Genomic DNA, 20,938 nt, shown 5'->3' with positions numbered 1-20,938 from the left:
GACTTAAACTGACCACGCGTTGAAGAGGAGATAAAAACGGCGCATAAATACGCTTTGGTCGGTAAGATTCATTTCAAGAATACCTATGGAAAATAAGATTCATTTCAAGAATAAGTTGGACTTATTCTGACCAAGCGTTGATTTATCCATAATAACCCACGAAATTACGACTTTTGACGGTAAATTATTATCTTAGTACAGTATCGATATTATTATATCGATACTAAGATAATGACGACAAATAATGACTCCGTGGAAACAATTCGATTTACACGTAAGAATGTAGTACCACTGTCCTAAGAGTATTCACTGTAATACTGCAGCATTTTTCTATACTTAAGGACTGGTTGGAATAACTCCTGACCAATGGTTTTTAAAAAAAATCAAAATTCAGAAGGCACACCTATGAAAAATAAGGAATTTTTTGAATCTAACCCTGACTTAAACTGACCACGCACTCCGCAGTTTATAAAAACCCAGGAAAATTACGTTTTTGACGGTAAGATTGTATGAATATAGAGATATTACGTAATTCCAGTTTGTAATTACAATCAAAAGTACTTAAGCTTAAGCGAGAATGCATACTCGTACTAAAACACTTGACTCATAGTCTTTACTTCCCGATTCCTCGATCAGGACATTGCGATGCGAGAACTGAAGTTGTATTTAGTACAGGTTGCGGCCGAACAAGCAACGAGTACAACCTCCATAATCAAAAGCAAACAGCATGTTGACCTTAGTCCGGAGGCATATTAGCAGAGAAAATGCCGCGCAGCTCGTCCTGGAATATTTCACTGGACACTTGCTCCTTTGGGCTCCGGAAGGCTTTGCTACCGTATAGCTTAAACGCTTGATTTTCAATCTGTAAAGGCGGAATGTTGCGCTTCAGAAGAGATAGATCGAATACCGTTACATTATATCGACGTAAATATACATACGTACCTGATCGTAAAGTTTGCTTGCTTCCTCCAGTGAACGTTTACCAACAGCCAGAACTTTTTTACAATCCAACTCCAGATTGACCGCATCGTGTAACTGCAGATTTGACGATAAATACAAAGTATCTTACGATTGTTGCCAGATTGCTGCCCACGTTAACTGCTCAGTACAATAGTTTCCTTCCAGTACGGATTTTGTGTATTATGTATTCTCCGAATTTATGGCCCCGACAACAAAACATACCACACAAAAATCTAATTCAGCCGTAGCGCTGTGTTAGGCATCAGAACACATCTCTGTACAATAGTCTATATTATTTATATACAGTACATGGAGTACTTACCTGATGGGTAGTCTTATACAGTTCTTGCACAATCGTTTCTTTCTCTTTCTCTAGATACTCCTTTCTTTTCCGTACCTCGTCTTTTCTACCTCGCAACATATCACAATCTAAAAAACACCGATAACGAATTTATGGGATCACACCATCCCAGTCACAGCAGTACATTTTTTATACATAAGGTAGTACGAGTAACCTGTAGAAATATTTTACGAGTAAATGGTAGTACCCGCCGGCAGATACGCACACTTAACTCAACATGAAACTGTGGATATGCGCCAGAAAGTATTCAGCTTCCATGAATTCTTCCATGAAACTCGGATCTCCATACCGATCAAAGGCTTCACGAAGCGGTGTTTTCTTCGTTGTCGACGACGGTTTTTCGCGATGCCGGGTAATTGTCAGTTTGACCGGTTGCGGCGTCATCCCGACCCGTCCCAGTGCTAGCAGATTCGGACCAATGGTCAGCTGGCTCAGGCTGGGCATGGGTGACAACTGGAAGGCTTCCGAGCTGAATGTTCGCAGTATCTTCCGCAGCCGCTTCTTGCGATGACGATTGTACCGTGTCGCCGGTTTTACGGCACATTTCTCCATTTTTTTTAGCGAAATCAGATTAAATTTTACATCAAACTGGAGACCATCACTGCAAATACTTGAAGCATAATCGAAATAAATCAGGCGACCTTTTTAGCGCGCGTACCTTCATCGGTTAAATTGTAGCAAAGTGTACCTGCAACAAACGCATGTACGCCAGCTGCAACCTCCTTAAATTTTTAATTGCCACGTGATTACGGATATTACAGTACTTACGTGAATTTGTAGAATATTGATCAAGCAACGGTAAAACCTTAAAACTGTGTGGTATATGCACTTTCTAAATGCTCGCCTGATTTGTTTGCCGACTTCGGGATGGTTTCTAGCTTCAGTCGTCCATTCCCCAGCAACAAGTTAAGTATGTAAATAAAGCAGTATTATTTTGCTAAATAATTTAAAGGAAGATTATTACTACCCTTGCTCTAATAATTTTACTTGTTAAAACGTATATTTTCAGCTTTTCTGTTGCAATGCCAATGCATTGTACTGTGTACATGATGGTTTTATACGTTTGAAGATTTTGAAACTATGGTAAAAGGGTTACATATACTTAATTCTACAGGCCTACCAATGTTTTTTGTTGAATTAAGCGAAGTCCGAAGATGATGTCCGAAAAATGTTTAAATACCGGCCCTATCGGTCGTTTTCTAATACGCCACCACTTATCTTGAGAAAACAACATTTTTTATAGTTATGCATTTCATGTGCTTTTTTGTAATAATTTTTTATTTTGCGATTATCGAAGTGGCGAATGGTCTATTACTGGCTAAACTGTATGTGAATTGCGTAGCAGTTTTTTTAAAAATTCCCGCTCTCGAACATCCGCACAGATTCTTATTATTGTTATTACGATACAAGAGCAAACAGCCGCAAGGGGACTTCAAGTCTGGTCGAACAAAGCAACAAATAGTGAAGAAAACAACAAAGAGCAAATGTGTGGAGACGTAGAACACTGGCATGCATGTCCAAATCCTTGCTGTGTGCGCTGATGCACAGTTGCAAGATACTCGTATAAACTTTGCGGGTTGCAATTTCGCTTTACTGTGCACGAATGGATTCAGTATTATGAAACCGGAATTTTACACTTTCCACATTTTTGTGTGTTTGTTAAACTGCGGTTTAATTGGCCAAGAATACTGTAATTGAATGCGTTGTCCAGCATTGTTTCTGATATCAAGTGCATGTCGAGCAATTTACATTTATCCGCAGGATAAGATTATATGGCGCGCGAAGTGTTGTCTTCCGGTTTGGGAAATCACCGGCAAGAGGACCACATCCTTGCACATTTGCCGTACCGCAGGTATATGCTGCATTATTATGTCTTTATGTACTCGTAGCCTTCTAACAATATGTAGCTAACCGGCGCTATCTACACAATAGAACAAAACGTTAGAAAAATGGAGATTCAATTCGATAATCAGTTAACGTTAACGTTGTATCGCATCCACTTTGAATAATAGTATGCCTAAAGTTCTAAGCCTAACAACGTTTTATTGTTGGTTTTGATATCGAAGTGCAGTTAGATAACCAAGCGTAAGTACTTTTGCTCATAATATCATGTATTTATATTTGAATATTCAGTCGTCTGTACCGGCAGCGGTTAAGCAGCATTAAAGGGAAGAAACCGCGTTTTTATCCTTTTTATTCACTGAAAAAGCTTTTGATGTACAGTAGTAATATTAATCGCTCAAATAAACCGTCATGGAATTTTTCCACATATTCTACACCGTACTAATCGGTTCGTCATTTGTCGCTGCAGCACCGGCAAAAATCGACGCAAGACCACCAATTGACCCCACTTGTGTCAATTCCGTGGTTGTTTCTTCCCATCCAGCGAAATGTTTTGAGACTATTCAAGAAAATGTCGACAAATCTGAGGAGTTGCAAAATCTAGATGAACCAATTCTTTTTGAAGGAGATATTGCCGGAATTATTGCACCAGGCGACACAATTGCCGATTTGGTAGTAACCACAATTATTTCTCATTTTATTAATGTTTAGTGTTTACTATAGATACCTGGATAATCTTGAGTATTTTTCCTAAAGTTTCCTTAAGTATGTTCTTAAATTTCGGAAATTTTTTAAAATATTTTTTAAATTTATTTTTTAACTTTTTTAATTTCGTTTTTGCTTATGTTTATATGTAAGTTTTGATGTTAAGTTGAGTTACCAGTTTACTTGTAGGAAACTAAACTAAGCGGTCTTAGCAAAGGTGGTGTTTTATCACACCAACGGTGGCCCGGCGCCTGGATGTATTATGACATATCCTCTGCTTTTACTGCGGCCCAGCGAGACATCATCCTGAGCGCTATGCGGGAATTCGAAAGCAAAACGGATACCGTGCGGTTCTTCCAGCGTACAACCGGCATATCGGATTACATTAACATTCTCAAAGCTCCAAGTGCTGATAAGTAAGTCCAGGTTAATTAACATAAAACGTCCTTGTGATTCCTCCGATAAGGCGAACAATCGGTCACGCTTTCACCAGCATGTGTTTTTAGGTGCTGGAGCATTATCGGTAAGCAGGGCGGAGCCCAGACGCTATACTTGGGAAACAACTGCGTCTACTTCGGAACTGTCGTTCACGAACTGATGCACGCGATTGGATTCTGGCATGAACAAGCGAGAAACGATCGGGATACTTATGTGGAAATAAATTGGAATAATATTAATAAAGGTGAGCAATGTAAAAACAATTTAATAACAATTTTGAAAAAGTATGACAACTGTACAGACTGTACAGACAACTGTCTGTAGTTGCATATGTTTCTTGGATGAGCGTAGTGAGATGGCTATGGTCAAATAATTTATTGTCATTAATGAGCGTTGCTAATGCCACACAGACTTTATGTAAAGCTTTCTTGATCATTAATTTCCTGATGTGTTTTTTCCTATATAAAGTTATTACAGTTTCAAATGTTTACAGATGCTACCTAGTTGCGTCACTTGTGAGTATCGATAACAACAACTGAAGCATCTGTTTAATAATACGATAACATGAGACAGGAAAAACCTTTGCAAAAAAACACTATACGATAGAAACTCGTATTACTCGGCTACACGATAAGCGATTTCAAATAATTTTACCTTATGTTAAATAAGCAGTATGTTGTGTATGAAAAGATTAAAATGTAGATTGTATGTTGTTAAAATGTTAATACTTTGTGAACATTAGCTATCGCGTTTACAATAGTCCACACGAAAATTAAGCAAAAAATAAAATGGTAGTATTAATAAAAAATTTCATTAACCCAAAAACATGAAGTAATAAGTAATAAAAGAACTGCTGGCATACAGTGGCAGGAAACATCTTTGTGTATGCCTTTTTAGAAGAACAGTATAATTTCAACAAATATGCCGCCAGCTCCATGGACATCTTCGACACCGGTTACGACTTCGGCTCCATTATGCATTATCCCAAGTACGCCTTCGCCGTCAACCCGTCCACTTGGACCATCCGGCCAAAATCCCCGTGGCAGAACTCGGAGATTGGACAGACCCGGGGTCTGAGCGCGACGGATATCAAGGAGATCAATGGCATGTACCCTCTGTGTGCCACCCTGTGGGTGGATCCCAGCTACACCGGGCAGAGTCAAGTGTACGTCCGTGGATTGACCTCCAATCTCCATGCCAGTCTGCAGGATAAGTTGAGTTCGGCGAAAGTGACCTTAGGCTGTGCACTGACCATCTACGACCGGGTGAATTCCCAGGGCACGTCCACGGTGTTCAAGCCGACGCAGGAGGGCTACGTGTACTGGTCGTTCGAGGGCAAGACGTGGGATAATGCTGCGCGGTCTATTAAATGCACCTGTGTGTGAATTGTACACTAAATTTATGGACAAACGTGAAAACGGCAGTATTTTCGAAAATTGTTGTGCTACTTTGTAAAAACATTTTAACTTGCTGAAAGTATACCAACATAATGGTTGATCCTTGCATTGCAAATGAAGTCAGAACGTAGAGCAGTGAATTCAAAGTATAAGGACGTGGATCACCCATGTGCGAATGTAAGGACTAGAAGATCGACATTCATGACATAACTCCGATGATTAAAAGAATTTTCAAAAGACAATAAATAAGCTTTTTCGATAAATTCAAACGTTTAATAAATTTTAATTTTAAATTGAGCGCTTTTATAATTTCGTTGCTAACTATGGAAAAGCTTAATCGCATTATGCATCGTAAACTGCAAGCGCGTCACGAGAAACCGTACTCATATACAGTGATTAAAAGATAATTTCCGATGCAGATTGAAGAATGCTTAAACTCAATCCGCAACAATAATTACGCAAAGTATTATCATATGAACGAATATTTTTAAACTTTGATATGGGCTATGACTATGAGGTACTGCACACTGTAATTTTGCTGATATTAAAATATTGCAGCGCCTTTCTATAGCCAGCCGCCAACACATGCGGTACATTGAAAACCGATGTTTTGTTTATTTTGATTACGTGGTCATTGACAATTGTCGGCACACCGTGCTGTGGCCCTGTACTGACACTGGCGACGACACCGATCAGCAAAAATTATGTTATTCTACCTTTTACTCATTTTCCTGGCACAAAATGAAAGGACAATATAAAATATGGGAATGGTCCAATGGGCCTGGCAGTAGCCCTTGTAGTATATAAACAAACGGCAAAAAACCAAATAACAAAAAGTAGATCGATGTGCTAAAAATTCTTTTAGTACCTCAACGACCGCGAGGCTAATTCAGCGACGCTGTATTTTTAAAAGTCACTAACGATTTCCGAATAAAGCTTTATTGCTGTTAATTTACCTTTGGTTCTAGCGCTTTAGTGTACGGACGCAGTGTGTTGTTGGCATCATTTGATCATCGTTACTGCAATACGCTGATATCGACTTGATACAAAATTAATATCAGACTATCTGGCAACATGAACTCTGCCAGTTATCATTATTGGATATTATCAGTAATATGTTTCTCGATACTGGTAAGCCAATTGCATTAAATAGTTCGCCATATATGCATTGTGTATTTTTTGTATTTATAATATACAGTATTATCTGCTGTTGTTTAAGTAAATGCAAATTAAATACCTCTCACCTTATGAGAATTACTCGTACACTGAAGTCCGTGACTCATAGAAGATTTTGAGCCTTTAAAAAACCGGTTTTCCGTTTGATGTCCGAACTTGCTTTACAGAAAACTGTTAAAGGTCAACAGGATCAACAGCAGTCATCTGGAGCCTTCGCGCAGCTCGATCAGCTTCGAGGTCGTACTGCTCTAAGCGCAGCGGAAATTCGCACGCTGGTAGCCAACGCCAAGCCAAATGTAACGTACCCGGCGTACAAAACCATCCCCAAAACGTCCTTTACCTGCAATAATGTTAAGCAAGCTGGCTTCTACGCAGGTATACTCTGGCATAAATAAAGTTGTTAATTCAAAGCTTCCGGTGCTAATGATTAATTATGATTGATTATTTAATAATTTTAATGAGCACAACTCGTATACTTTTTTGCTGATTTTGTTATAGATCCGGACACAGGCTGCCAAGCGTATCGTCGCTGTGAACCAGGGATGGCTATGGCCTCCTATTTATGTCCAGCTGGAACGGTAAAAGCAGGGGTTTTTAGTAGTTTATAAATTGGGCTGGTTTAATTTAAAGGTTACATTTACGTTTTATTAATTTACATTTTATTATTTTATAATTACATAGACATTTACATTTTATTGATTTACGATTTAATTACTCTATCGAGGAACGTTCTACAAATTCCAGTGCGATGCGTGCAGATTAAAAAATCATAAAATATCTAGATCTATTTTGTATAATTATGGGTGGGATGTGCGTGTTGCGGATTTCGAAGAAAAGAAAAACAGTATGATATGAGCACTGCAACAATTCATTTTTTATTACTGTATTTGCTCACTAATTACAACGCTTTTTCATATTTGTATCCTTCGCAGATTTGGAACAATATTGCTCTTACGTGTGATTATTGGTGGAACGTTCAATGCAGCAAGTAAGTACGAATAATACGCATATAACTGTCAAAAGTTTTTGAGCGCTAGAGGGGAGATGAATCAATACGTACTATGTGCTAACATTATACAATCTGTACAAGTATTTTTTAATATTTTTAGTAGATATTCGACCTCACAACGGATCCACAAAACTTTAAAACTTAGATTACAGTGAAAATTGTAGAGTGTGGGCAACTGATGTATTGCCCAAGGACGTTTACTTATGCGTACGCTATTCATTTAATAGACGGCAATCACAGAGATCAACACTTAACGAGAAAATTAAGGATGAATTTTTTTTACTGGATGGTTTTACGGAGAATTTTGTTGTTTTTGCATTAGCAGCTACAGTGACACCGAGTGAAAGTGGTCAACAAAAATGACAATCCATCCGACACTTACAGAATTATACATACCCTACCAAGTAGCTGAATATCTTATAGAATATTCACGAACATGAGAAAAATTTGCCTGTCAGTTTTTAAAATCTAACAACGTTGGCAAATGAATAAAAATAGTGAGCAACAGCGTAGCCCGAAACAAATCAATAATGGCAGACCGCCACAATTTGCAATTAAAACATCTACGTATTTTAACCTTAAGGCCTAAATACACTGAAGCACTACGGGTAGACAGTAGGCACACTGTTTATGTTGACCAGATCGGCCCAGTTCTTTGACTATTCCAATCCGCGCATTTACCGCGGTCCCAACGTGCGCCTGCTGGATGACAATGGCAATGGTGGTGGATCGGGAAGCAGTGCCGGTGGAAGTTCGGTCCTGTCCGGCTCATACGCTACTGTCAACTTGGAATCCGCCTATTCCAACTCAAACTCCGATTCCTATGCATCTGACCAGGAACAAGACAGCAGCCAGCTATAACATTTCTGCTGATTTTGAACCGACAAATTTCCGCGATTTATTTTCTATAACGATACTGTAATCAGTACTAAGAATTACTTATTATTATTGTCTTGTGCGTAATCGTAATGCTGTACCACCTGTGGTAGCATTTAATTACACATGAAAATGTGCATTCGAATCTGTGTTAGTGTTTGTATTCATCCAGACCAGACTCGAAAGTTGAATTTCCGTTCTTTTTGCTTTGCGAGAACTCAGAATTGCGAATACCGTGGTGCAAAGGCCCACACAGATTTATACATAACTGCATAAGTGCATACCTAAACGCTTCCTGAACGAAGAAAACAATTTTAAAATTCCTTCAACGTACTTTTTATCTTACAAAATAAATCAATTTATTCACAGTTTTCCTCTAGAAATCAATATACCATTGTTATCACTGTGTTTTTCTAAATGCAACAAAAATGCATACCCGTAAATATTCCACTGAACGACAAAAATTATGGTGTGTGCAACTTCGTCATTACCCAGAATTGTATCGAATAATTCGTAACATCATTAGAAGGGTGCATCATCCCCTTGATTATTCATGTTTCCGTAGTGCCGTAACATCCAAACGCGACGTTCTCTATTTGATAGAAATTCCATATATACAAGACGGGTCAAAGTGTGCGAAAGTACGCAAGCAGAAAGAACACTCTACACGTATCATTTACAAAATATTTACAAGATATAAACGGTGCGCCAGAGGAGAAACACTGAGACAGAGAAAATGAGAAACAAACAAAAACAGTTTTCAACAATATTGTGCTTTCAAAAAATTAGAAGGTTCAGTAGTTCATTTCCAACGAATCGTCAAACACAAGCACACTGAAAGACTCACTCCTTGAGCCACGGAAAGGCCGCCAAACTCTGCGGATCCCGATCGCCATAATCGTACAGCAGTTCCTCGCCCACCTCAATATCCCGTGCTGCGCGCAAAATCAGGTGGATCTTCTGCTCCGAGCTGGGGATTTCTTTGACTTCCGGTCGCAGATTGGCTCGACGACATGAGTGGTTCAGCAAGCGACCATAGCGTCCGGTTTCCGCAGTGGCATCCACACTGCAACATTTTTCTATGATTACATAATTAAAAAAAATTTAAACTTACGGCCACCAAAAATTCCAACAACAAAACTTCTCGTATTACCCACTTTCGGTTGATACATAGGCTCTATAGTTTAAAGCAGACATGTTCCATGTTATTTTTCAAGAAATAATCTTTTCTAATAGTTCAGATGCTCACCATAGTCTTCTGCCTTTGTAATTGAAAAAGTACATATAACAGCCGTATTTGGACGGTTCCTGGGCGTAGTAGCGTTCGCGTTGTTTAGCGCAGCTGACATCCACTAAATCTCCCGCGTACTCCACGACATACTCGTCTTTCTTGAAAGCACGTTGCGCGACTAATCCACGGCCTTTTTCCTCAAACAGGTGGATCTAAATACGAAAGCAAAAAATCTGTTAAACTCATCCGTTAATCTTTGCATTAATGATTTAACAACTGAATGTTGAAAACTGAAAAGCGCTTTCAGCCATCCCATCACGTTTAAGAAAGCCAAACTACTACGCTACTCGCAGCAACACAAAACAGAAAATAAATTCATGTTGTTATCCAAAAAATCTCACAAAAAGCCCGCAAAAACATATGGGGAAGGCTCCGCACACCACGTTTCACCACCAAAGTCTCCGCACACCACGAAACACCACCGCCAGGCTCCGCACACCACTTTTTATTAATTTTTAATTTTTTTGAAAAAACCACTTTAATCTCCTAACACCACTAGGAGCATATTGCACACCACCAGAGTCTCTGCACACCACTATTCTGGATGAAAATTAAGCAATTGTTATAACGGGCGGAAAAAAAAGACAGCTCTTTCGTCTCGCGGTCTGGCTCCTCTTTTTTGGTCCCACTCGTTAGCCTCCGCTTCCGTTATAGTTAGCGATTTTTTCGGTTTTACTCGCTCGGCCGCCCTGCCAGGACGGTGTTTGAGTTTTTGCACACGCTTAGCTTCAAATGATGTTATAACCCACTCCCTCAAGCCTTTTCCAGAAAAGGTACTCTCCTGTGGGTCAATTCCATTGAGCAGCTCGTGCGCAAACGCTAAAGCGTGAAGGGCACAATCGATTCCGTTTCCTTAATTTTGGACAGCCTTGTGGCTAACCGTAATCTGCTTTTCCGGCAGTAACGTCCCATAAAGCAGCCATATTTGTTCTTTAACCTGCCAGTTAAGCTCCATCGCCAAACTATCATACACCCAAACTTCCTTTGTCTCGCGATGCCAGTTGGTTGAAGTGAACATGCACGCAAAATTTCTCCAAATCTAAACCTCAGAAATCTCGGCGGAACATTCCGTACGCCCCAATCAGTCGTAAAAAGTACGCGACATTTTTTTAGTATGACGATGAATCAAGAACGATTTTTAGAATAAAAGTATAACAAACAGGCAGTCAGTTTATGGTAAATTGTGGCTGCAAAGAACTTTCTCTGCTTATTTACAAATTACGCATGCTGTACAATCAACGGCTTGCCTTGCGCTATATCGAAAAAACCAAAAAATTGTAACTTAGATACACCGTATGTTAAGTAAAGTACTGTTCTTTGTACGTACACAGAATTTAATTACATAGCCCATATTAGTCGTATAATTATACGACCGACTACCGCATACATATCTTCGAAACCACGAGCAGAATGTGGTGTCCCGAGACTACCGACGTTTCAAATATATATAGTGGTGGCGTAAAAATGGTGGCCCGAGACAAAACGTGGTGCGAATAGTGGTGTGCGCAGCCTGGTGGTGGTGAAAGGTGGTGTGCGGAGACTTTGGTGGTAAAACGTGGTGTGCGCAGCTTTCTCCAAAACATATTTAAAGCAAAACAAGCTTACAATGCATCACTACTCAGATATGCATTTTAGTCACAATCGTTGTACATTTTTAATTTTCACGCAAACTGCAAGCACTTATTCAACTTATTTTCGAATAAACTGTTTTCGCTTGCACAAAAAATGGAGTTCTCGCTGTGCTTTTTTAACCACAAAAGGATATTTATACTGTAGCTTGCCGTTATTACTGGGTCCAAGCGAAATTTTGACCACACAGCGGAAAACGTCTGGGGCACAATTTAACAGCTAACCTGAATTCCCGGATCTTCCAGTTTGCTGACGATCATGCGCGTTATGGTGATCTCCTCCTCTTTGAGTCGTTTATCCAGCTCCAGACTGGCCTTGACGCGTTCACTCTTGGTCTGGCGCACCACCGGGTTGGACTTGACGGTGGTCGTGCCTGGCAAAGCGGGCCGTCCGATCTTGGGGCCCTTGCGGGGGATCACGGTCGTCTCGGGCGAGATAATCTGGTGGCCCCGCACCGCGGAGGAGCGCTGCACGGGGGTGCTGGGTGGTAGGCCATTGGCGATTCCATCGGGGAGGGTGCCGTTTTTCTGCGGGGTGTTGGGTGGGACTTCTACGGAGTAATAATGGGGAATGTTCAGATACAGATTCGGACCGATTTGCTGCGATTCCCAGATTAACACGATCATTTTTGACGACAGATTCTACTATTTTCTATTTCTTTTATGTCTAACGATGAATTACACTACATTTCGTGTATGCATAATTTACGTCAAATGCCAGATTAGACAAACACTGAAAACAATCCAAGAGAATTTTGCACGCGGAGGCCTACTTTGGCCTTGTTATTGTCTAACGGTTGTAAGTGGGGTAGCGAGTTAAGCTACCGTGTGTAGGGACATCGGCTACATCATCCTACATGCAGGATGCAACTGTCGCGCACTTTGCTTAAAACAACCACATCAATTTCAAAATTTTACACATTTGTAATATGCATTAGATTTTCTTTAAAAGATTAAAATTCTTGGTTTATCATAATTCTTCTATTTGCCTTTAGGTTGGTTGCACAATGGTTGCAGTCATGCAGACGGCCTCAGAACACTGAATACGCGTCCTAACAATAAGATCACGAATAAGTGAATAACGATTTAGGATTTTTTGATTTTTCTAATGGCAATGGTTACATTTGAATTATTTCAAACAAACCAAAATAGTAGAGTGCATCAGCAGCAGAGACAGCAAACGTGGTGGTTTCGTAGTACAAGGTAACAAGGGTAAAAGCATCGCCGCCCTCCCCATGAGGTATTTACGCACTACGTCTTGAATTATAAATGAAAATCTACTACTGGCACAAACTGTGCTAAGATTTAAATTAAATCTTAATTTATGTTTTTTCTGTTAATGGTTGAGAGGAAAACTACCGCTAACAGTAATACGATAGGTCCGGAGAAGAAAGGCTTATTAATAAACACTCTGCAGTCAGTAATACTGTGACTGCTGAATGTTGATTGTATTTTATTCGATAGTATTTTATACTGACTCAGTATAAAACACTATCGAATAGGTAAGCAATTTACAAAACTTAAAAGTTTAAGCCGTCTAAAAGTTCAAGTTTAAGTTTAAAAAACTTAAACTTAAAAGTTTAAGTTTAAATTTTAAGCCGTCAGGCGAATCCACCCATTCGACCGCTGTAAATTTAGCACATCGTTCTGATAAAATTTTTGCAGTTGTGCTTATCTGCAGCATGCATGCTGACTATGTATAAGCTTCCCGTTAACGGTTAATAAAACAAAATTAATTTCAACAATCAAACGGCTTCTGCCTTTACTTAGTTCGCTATCTTTAACGGTGTAACACTGTAATTCGTGTAATGAAAAAAGATAACTTTGTGACGGCTCTGTACAACCAGTATCCACTACATTATCATGGCAAATGTAAGTGCTCCGTAAAACAACCGGACATCCCTAGCTTTAGTCAGAAGACGGAGTATAAACTCTGAGTATTCGCTATTACTGCACTTACTGGGAAGCTGCACTGCTCGTTTGCGGATGACAATCTTCAAGGGTGAGGGCCTGGGAAGACCAGATGCTGCAGCATGCTTGCTGATCTTCTGGGCTGCGACGGAAACCACTTCAAACTCGGAAACCGCCGCGCCACACTCAACGAGATCACCATCGAGATTTTCCTCAAATACTACCGGTTCTGGCGCAGATGGCGCAGCAGGAACAAGATCATTTGGCGGAGGTTTAGTCGCTGCGCGGTGGAGAACTTCATCCAGTTTGGTTTGTTTGAACGATCGACTGGCAGCGTTCCGCGGCGGATTACGACGGGTTGCTGCCGTCGGCGCCACAGGCTTCTTTGGCGGCATGGCGAAGACAGCGCGAGATCGTCCTAAGAATCTCCAGTCAAAATCAGTATTTTAAAGGACATGAGAAAAAACTGCTTTAGTTACACCTGCCAGATCTACGACCATTTTTTATTAAAAATAATTGAGACAGAAAAATTCAAAAACGGAAAATAAAGCGATGTTTTGCATGCCAAAAGTAAAACCATTGAAGAATACTTTATGGCAAGTAAAGTGCGTACGCAGGCGGCCACTCTTATTTTTGCATCTCATAGTGGTAACCGGTGCGTCTGGCAGTGCCAAAAAGTGCAAGTACAATTTTGTTGTGACCAGTGACTCTGTAAACGTCTGTCTCGTGGTCTTCGATCTTCAGTTTTTTTAAAAAAAAATTATTTCATTTTCATAATTTTCTTTTCGCCGTCGCATGCTGTGAGACACTCGACAGCGAGTTTTTGTGACTTATGTGATGAATCTGTCAATTAGTTTCGTTTTCCCAGAATAAACAGTCATTTGGCTCAAATTTTCAACTGATAAAACATGACATCCCTTCAAGTTTGCTCGCACTTCTCGCTGCCGATCACTTCGAACAGTGCTGACCGTCGTTCCTTGTCCAGCCTGGGCTTGGCGCCCCAGCTGAAGGATCTCCAAGAAATCGGTGCTTTCTCGTTAACTGGTCCCCTGCCGAACACATTCCGTCGCAAGTATCATGACGATCGCAGTGGACTGCGGGCATTGCGGCGAAAGGGACCGGGACGCACTGTCAAAAACCTGTGCATTGATCTGAATGTGGGCGCAGACCAGTTCCAGCCGCGACCGGATCCTGACGATCCCGAAACCAACGAGCATTTGGACCAGCTGCTTACGTGGATTATGAAGCATCCGGAGAAGTTCGACAGAATTCGGTAAGCAAACAGACGAAATCAGTGAGATGTTCTTTGTGATCCACTGATAAGTACCTAAATGCATGTTACGTAACGGCGGATATCGAAATCGAATTAGTGGATTCCGTAAATCCATTATCGTCAGGATACTGGATACATAATTATAGCGTATGGACACTTTTTTTTGGGAATACCTATAATTTAATCAGAAGATTTCGTATTATGATTCAGAGACAGTATACCGTATCTACGTTGCGCACATTTTACTGTTAACTTAACATTATCATTGTACAAGTAAGTACTTGCGGTTGAAATTTAGATATTTCTTTTCGGAAGTTTTTTTTGGATTGCCGTGGCTGAATTAGGCTTTCAAATACGTATTTTGCTGTTATAAAATATTTCATATGATTTGTTTCTCATACTCGTTTCTCTGATTGCAGATCAAAGGTGAACATTGTCTGCATGCGGAAACGGCTGTACGAAATCATGGTTACGCCATATGAGCGGATGAAGGGTTGGGTCATCTCGGCATGCCGGATTGATGGGATCATTTATTTGACCAATTTCGAAACCGAAGAGGCCCGCAGTGAACGGTTGGGAATGCACTCCGATGCGTACAAAGCGTCGCAGTATTGGTAGGTGATTAGCTTGTAAGTTTTCTTATTACTGCTTAAATATTTACACTAGTTTCTTTATTAGCACCTTACGGTAGTTTTCGGATTAGTATTCTACTATACAAGCGTTGGAAACTTCGGGATATTCTGTACGCTTCTTAAAAAGAAAAAGTTAGACGTATAAACGTATGCTGGCTGTTGAGCATAGGAACTTCTTCATGCTATTTACGTTTGCCATTTCCCTACGATAGACTTCGGTTATTGATACTCACGATGGTGAACTCACGGGGAATATTTGTACTTTCTGTTGCTTCAAAATAATGTAGAACTTGTTAATCCTGGGATATGGTAATGCCTTTTAGTATCGTGATTGGTATTTTAAAGAGAGAAAGAGAAAACCTAGCTCTGCCGGGTATACTACTGTACGTATATTTTGTTACTATTTCAGGGGGTACAAATTTGAGCAGTTCATGACCAACGACGAGAAAACCGCTGCAACAATCCCACCGAATCCTTACGATGGATTTTTAAGCATTATTTCCAGCAAACTTGGCAGTACTGGGATGTTGTATGCCGCGGAAATCGATTGTTATGATGCTGCAAAGCAGTCGAAGGGACCGTCCAGCTATGTGGAATGCAAGACGTCGCGTGGACTAACCGATGCTGATGGCCTGTCGAAATTCTTGTACGGTTCCAAAAGGGCAACGTTATACTTTTTCTGATTCAGAATTAAAGAGCGAGCTTTTAAATACGTACTAACGAAGCGGAAAAAGCGTGCACATGTTGAACTTTAGCTATCATTTCAATTTACGAAAGCCTTTGCAATAAAATTACGTATCAAGTTTTTCATTACTTGATAGTGTTTCTCAAGTTTCAGCTTATATTGCTCACTACGTGCGCTATGTGAATTAATCTTGCAGTTTTAGCAGTTACATGTTACGATAAAATAGTTGGTTATTCAAACTAAACCGATTGTGCAATCTGGTTACCGTGAGCGATTTTTTGGAAGTGCAATAATCTGTCATTTGATATTCGGCAGGAATGGGAAATTTCGACGCTGGTGGGCGCAGAGCTATATCGGAGGTGTGCCGCTGATCTGTATTGGCTTCCGTAACGACGACGGCATTGTCACCTATACTGATGAAATGCCCACGGATATTGCCAATTACAACACTTTGTACACGGTAAGGTTCGATTGTCATTTGGACCATCCACTTTGCTTTTATTTTTAATTACGAGTACTAAAACTGAATTACAATTGTAAGGATGGAAACTCCTGTATATTGTGGGCTTAAGTTTTCTTCGCATTGTAGAATAAACGCATTAACTGGTCGCCATCGGTCTGCGTGAAATTTCTTTCCGATTTCTTGGCACATGTTCGTGACGTCGTTGTGGAGGATCACACCAAGTTCGTATTGTGTTTCTATGTTTAAAATTTCTCTTCACAAAAATTCGTTAATAAACAATAAGCAGCGATATACGAGAACGAAGAAAATTTAAAGACATGGTGTTGCGCTGAAATTCCATAATATTGAGTTGCATTTTTTCAAATTTGTTGTACGAGACACAAAAAATTACGGTTGAAAACGGTGGAGCATACAAAAGTTTACGACCTGCTACGCTGTATTTTAAATGACAAGTTGAAGCAAAGAAGCTCTTTAGTCAAACACAATTTCAAGTATGGTGCACCGTATGACAATCGGCTTGATTTAACCATAATTCTATTTCAGAACGATTTACAAATTTGAATGGAATGTTGGTTGGAACAGTGTAAAGATGCAAGCGTACGACGCGGAAACATGCAGCTATAAATTCATTCCGGAATGGTTTACCAACCGACAGATCTCGAAGGATGACTGAGCGGCTTTCAAGCGTTTTGCAACTTTTGTTTAGGTCAGTTTTCAATGCCCGCACTCGCACATGTTTTAGTTTACAGAGTTTTTATACATATAGATCATACTGATCCAACACTTATTTGATGCACTAATGTGATAATTTTTAAATTGTATCACTTGAAATTTTGCAAGCTAGGAATGGTAAAACTTGAGTTTATAAGTAGATCAAGCGAAGCGAAACAATGAAATGTTCTTCAGTCTCTTAGCGGAAAAGACATTAAAATTCACCGTTACTGTTTCGGAACAAATTTTCTTTCTCTAAATAACGGAAACTAGAACTCAAAAAAATAAAAAAAACATGGAAAAAGCGGTAAATAAACTGGCAGATTTAAAAGATCATAGCCACTCCGTTGCGCCAGTTTTCCACGTTAGAATTACTGGAGATATACTGCCCGCGAATATCCGTCTTGTCGGGCAGCAGAGCGGCGTACAGCGACGATTCGGCACCCTCATCAATGGTTTTGGTGCCTTTATGGCTGCTCATATCGGTGTCCACATATCCCGGATGAACCTGACGTTAGCGTTATTTCAGCCAGATAAACCGGCATCTTGACTACATTCATACTCTTTTAGTGCAGAATAGTGCTTACCGCATTGACAACGATATCCGGACGCGTTTTATCTTTGTCAAATTCCCGCTGCTGAATGCTGGATAAAGCAGTCACCCCGATTTTAGACATGCCGTAGGCCGTAGTGGGAAAACCAACGTCTTTATGGGTGTCGCGTTTGGCGGCTCTACAGATAACCAAGTGAGAACAAACTCCGCGGTTTGCAAAATTTATCGTAAACGCAGAAGTTTAAAGGATCACTTAAGTACAATGAACACCACGCAGCAACATCTTTGTAGAATTTAAAGGGATTTGCAATACTTATGTGCTAGACTAGAGTTCTTTTGTTTTAAGGCACATATTTTAAATAACTTACGAAACAAAATCGTTCATAATTTTCTTCAGCTCTTCCACGGTCAACTCCTCGGAAATAACGCGCTCCTTAATGGCAGAATTAGTGATGTAGGTGACATTTCCCATGCAACTGGATACGTTCACCACCCTACGAAAATCATGGAATGTACAACTGAAAAAATGGAGTAATAAGCACTCCAAAACAAAACAGCAACATCCCCGTCCGGGAACATGCCCCTCCGGGAAGAGAGTAATATGTGTATAATATCAATTATCAATGATCTGCATCTGAAAGAGTGCAGATAAACTGTCGTAGTACAACGGCCACACACTGCGTCAATATCAAAGTGTTGGTTTTCCAGTTTCATCTACATGCCTATCAATTTTACGAGCAAGATTTTGCTCACATCTTAACAATGATATTCTGCCTTTCAACATAAGGATTTTTGGCACGTTTTTACACGTGTTAAAAATTATCAAGTAGAAAGAAAAGCAGAATATGACAGTAAAATACTTAATTTCAGTTGATATGACGGTAAAACAATTTAACTAGTGCTTATATATAAAGATTTTTTAATAAATTTTTGAGTTTTATAAATTATTCTGAAGTTCATTTTATAAAAAGTAAGCATATCGACATACACATATACAAATATATATTTGTAAATACTGTGCAAATAGGCTGACAATGTCAGAGAGAGAGAGGATTGCATTGCTACAACAACTTTTTTAAAAAATTGCTGTTCTTTTAATTTTAATGAGGCAGATAATTACCATCCAACAAACATGTTGCGATGCATACTGTACAGCAGAATATGCCGTCAATTTACTGAATTTAGCAAAGATATTCAAACCTGGCAGACGGTCGGAGAATGGGAAACATCACATCGCACACATCCAACAAACCGAAGAAATTCGTCGCGATCGTCACTTCCGCCTGCTCACCAAACGATTCCGTGGCATCGTTCTTTGTTAAAAAACCACAAATTCAAATAATGAAAAGTGCCCGGAGAATCCGCTCAGGATAGTTTCAAAATATACGTTGCAAAACAATTTGCAAGTACCCATTCCAAACTTCTACGGATAGCGTTGTCTAGTACAGAAATATCATATAATTTTATGTAGGCAGCTGAGAACCGTCTTCGCATATATAAAAATTCATTTATTCACATACTCGTATATTCATATCATTAATATAAATTAACTTCCTCTAACAACCGGGAAATTCTCTTTTCACATTAAGAGCACCTTGAAAGCTATGGCCGCATTGTTAACGAGGATATCCAGTCCGCCGTGTTTTTGGACAATCGTGTCGCGGGCTTTTTCGATGCTTTTCCGATCAGTGACATCCAGCTGGATGAATTCCGGATGGAGATCCTCTTCGGTTTTCAGTTTAGCCACTGCTTGCTGCCCGAGCTGCTCATTCCGCGCTAAATACAACGCCCGATAATAACCAATCTCCCGTGTGGCACGCTTCGAATCACTGAACTAATACACATATAAATATTAAACATTTATTAACAAAAATTTGAAAATCATCATTGAAAGTTAAAGCTGCACGAATACGGTACTGTATTCTTCTGTTTCCAAAAAAAATTAGGAAAAAATTAAAACAATTGATTAGGGTAGGTGTTAGCCATAATGAGTCAGCTTGTATATCTAGAATTTAATAACGAAAACAGAAACACGAGAATTCAAGCAACTGTCTGTAGACGACTGCGACATACCAGCTAGATAAACAGCACCACGTTCGCCCAGCCCTTTGCATAATCCTCGTACAATTCCAAATCCAATGCCTTTATTGCCGCCAGTCACCTGCAGAAATTGAGGCCCTCATATCTTCACTTCCCGATTTACATCCAAACACCAGTTTCTTCTAACAGCTTTGCGGTGCACTTCGTCCGCAAAAAGGGAGACGCAAGCGGCAAAACAAACTACAGGCCTAGGTGGTCCATGGCTCTTACAGTCTTACGGAGCCCTACTTACCAGAGCAACACGCTTTCCCGCACTCATGTCGGATAAAGGAGTCCACAATGCGATTAAACTCGTGAGAATGGAAGCCTTCGCCGAGAACTTCTTTGCAACTACGAAGAAAAGCTACCGATATGGTCTGCACTGTCTGCACACTGCAGTGTTAGACAACTTAGGAGTCAGAACGACTTAACCAGTAAAAACTGAATATCGCTGCGAAAAATCCCCGCAAAGCTGCCAGGTGTGTTTATTCAGAGTAGAGACCGTATGTACACAATAAACTCGGTGAATGAAGATGACTTCGCAAAAATTTAATAAGTTTCACAGAACAGTACCATCAGCTGATAAGCGATATGAAGTTATGAACCATACGGTAGTATGGTGTAGCGTGAATACATACTGCATAGTACTGTAAGTACTGCCGTAAGCGCTGCTTACGGTTAACACGCAAACTTAATACCATATTATAAGAATGTATTTCTGTGCAGTACATTTATGATTATCGTTAATTTATACAGTGCCACAGTATGTAAACTGCATATTAATAGTAATAAATTATTAATATGAAAAAATATTAATTCGTAGGTATTATTTTTTATAAAACGTCAACTTTCAAAAGTCAGGTTTGTACTGCATGACGGCGGAAGTTTCCTAACAGTAACAGCTGATTTGCTTTAATATCATCAATATTTCTATGCAAAATACAAAAT

The 20,938-nt window shown here is 39.8% G+C and overlaps 6 protein-coding genes across 7 annotated transcripts; 3 read left to right on the top strand and 3 right to left on the bottom strand.

The window, feature by feature from the left end:
* Positions 1-596: 596 nt before the first annotated feature.
* Positions 597-2,164, bottom strand: LOC129599469 (uncharacterized). Of its 2 annotated transcripts, XM_055497704.1 has the most exons (6): positions 2,090-2,164; positions 1,980-2,009; positions 1,534-1,922; positions 1,283-1,389; positions 943-1,035; positions 597-862 (listed from the first exon to the last, which is right to left on the bottom strand). In XM_055497704.1, exons 3-6 carry the CDS (start codon positions 1,871-1,873, stop codon positions 737-739), a joined length of 666 nt encoding a protein of 221 aa, XP_055353679.1. In that variant the 5' UTR covers positions 1,874-1,922; positions 1,980-2,009; positions 2,090-2,164; the 3' UTR covers positions 597-736. The 2 variants fall into 2 exon arrangements, with proteins under 2 accessions (XP_055353679.1, XP_055353680.1); XM_055497705.1 differs by lacking the exon at positions 2,090-2,164 and having other exon boundaries at positions 1,980-2,073.
* A 1,267-nt stretch (positions 2,165-3,431) lies between these two features.
* On the top strand, positions 3,432-5,833 carry LOC129599460 (hatching enzyme 1.2-like). The gene is made up of 4 exons (XM_055497697.1): positions 3,432-3,835; positions 4,058-4,284; positions 4,375-4,550; positions 5,204-5,833. Exons 1-4 carry the CDS (start codon positions 3,575-3,577, stop codon positions 5,689-5,691), a joined length of 1,152 nt encoding a protein of 383 aa, XP_055353672.1. The 5' UTR covers positions 3,432-3,574; the 3' UTR covers positions 5,692-5,833.
* A 689-nt stretch (positions 5,834-6,522) lies between these two features.
* Positions 6,523-9,048, top strand: LOC129599466 (uncharacterized). Its single transcript, XM_055497702.1, has 5 exons — positions 6,523-6,834; positions 7,047-7,254; positions 7,378-7,457; positions 7,812-7,867; positions 8,530-9,048. The coding sequence occupies exons 1-5, from the start codon at positions 6,778-6,780 to the stop codon at positions 8,747-8,749; spliced, it is 621 nt and encodes a 206-aa protein (XP_055353677.1). The 5' UTR covers positions 6,523-6,777; the 3' UTR covers positions 8,750-9,048.
* A 235-nt stretch (positions 9,049-9,283) lies between these two features.
* Positions 9,284-14,119, bottom strand: LOC129599455 (N-lysine methyltransferase KMT5A-like). The gene is made up of 5 exons (XM_055497683.1): positions 13,644-14,119; positions 11,909-12,234; positions 10,014-10,207; positions 9,612-9,830; positions 9,284-9,356 (listed from the first exon to the last, which is right to left on the bottom strand). The coding sequence occupies exons 1-5, from the start codon at positions 13,987-13,989 to the stop codon at positions 9,287-9,289; spliced, it is 1,155 nt and encodes a 384-aa protein (XP_055353658.1). The 5' UTR covers positions 13,990-14,119; the 3' UTR covers positions 9,284-9,286.
* Positions 14,120-14,372: 253 nt separating this feature from the next.
* On the top strand, positions 14,373-17,714 carry LOC129599445 (decapping and exoribonuclease protein-like). Its single transcript, XM_055497670.1, has 6 exons — positions 14,373-14,867; positions 15,287-15,481; positions 15,909-16,145; positions 16,500-16,644; positions 16,774-16,868; positions 17,191-17,714. The coding sequence occupies exons 1-6, from the start codon at positions 14,503-14,505 to the stop codon at positions 17,318-17,320; spliced, it is 1,167 nt and encodes a 388-aa protein (XP_055353645.1). The 5' UTR covers positions 14,373-14,502; the 3' UTR covers positions 17,321-17,714.
* LOC129599448 (carbonyl reductase [NADPH] 1-like) lies at positions 17,372-20,592 on the bottom strand. Its single transcript, XM_055497674.1, has 7 exons — positions 20,244-20,592; positions 19,985-20,072; positions 19,506-19,687; positions 19,112-19,224; positions 18,280-18,405; positions 17,946-18,090; positions 17,372-17,866 (listed from the first exon to the last, which is right to left on the bottom strand). Exons 1-7 carry the CDS (start codon positions 20,268-20,270, stop codon positions 17,684-17,686), a joined length of 864 nt encoding a protein of 287 aa, XP_055353649.1. The 5' UTR covers positions 20,271-20,592; the 3' UTR covers positions 17,372-17,683.
* Between the last annotated feature and the right edge of the window lie 346 nt (positions 20,593-20,938).

Source organism: Paramacrobiotus metropolitanus, unplaced genomic scaffold (genome assembly GCF_019649055.1).
Source record: "Paramacrobiotus metropolitanus isolate TYO unplaced genomic scaffold, Prichtersi_v1.0 Parri_scaffold0000146, whole genome shotgun sequence".
NCBI classification, from domain to species: domain Eukaryota; kingdom Metazoa; phylum Tardigrada; class Eutardigrada; order Parachela; family Macrobiotidae; genus Paramacrobiotus; species Paramacrobiotus metropolitanus.
The sequence above is the reverse complement of the archived record's forward strand: the minus strand, read 5'-3'. Positions and strand labels throughout refer to the sequence as shown.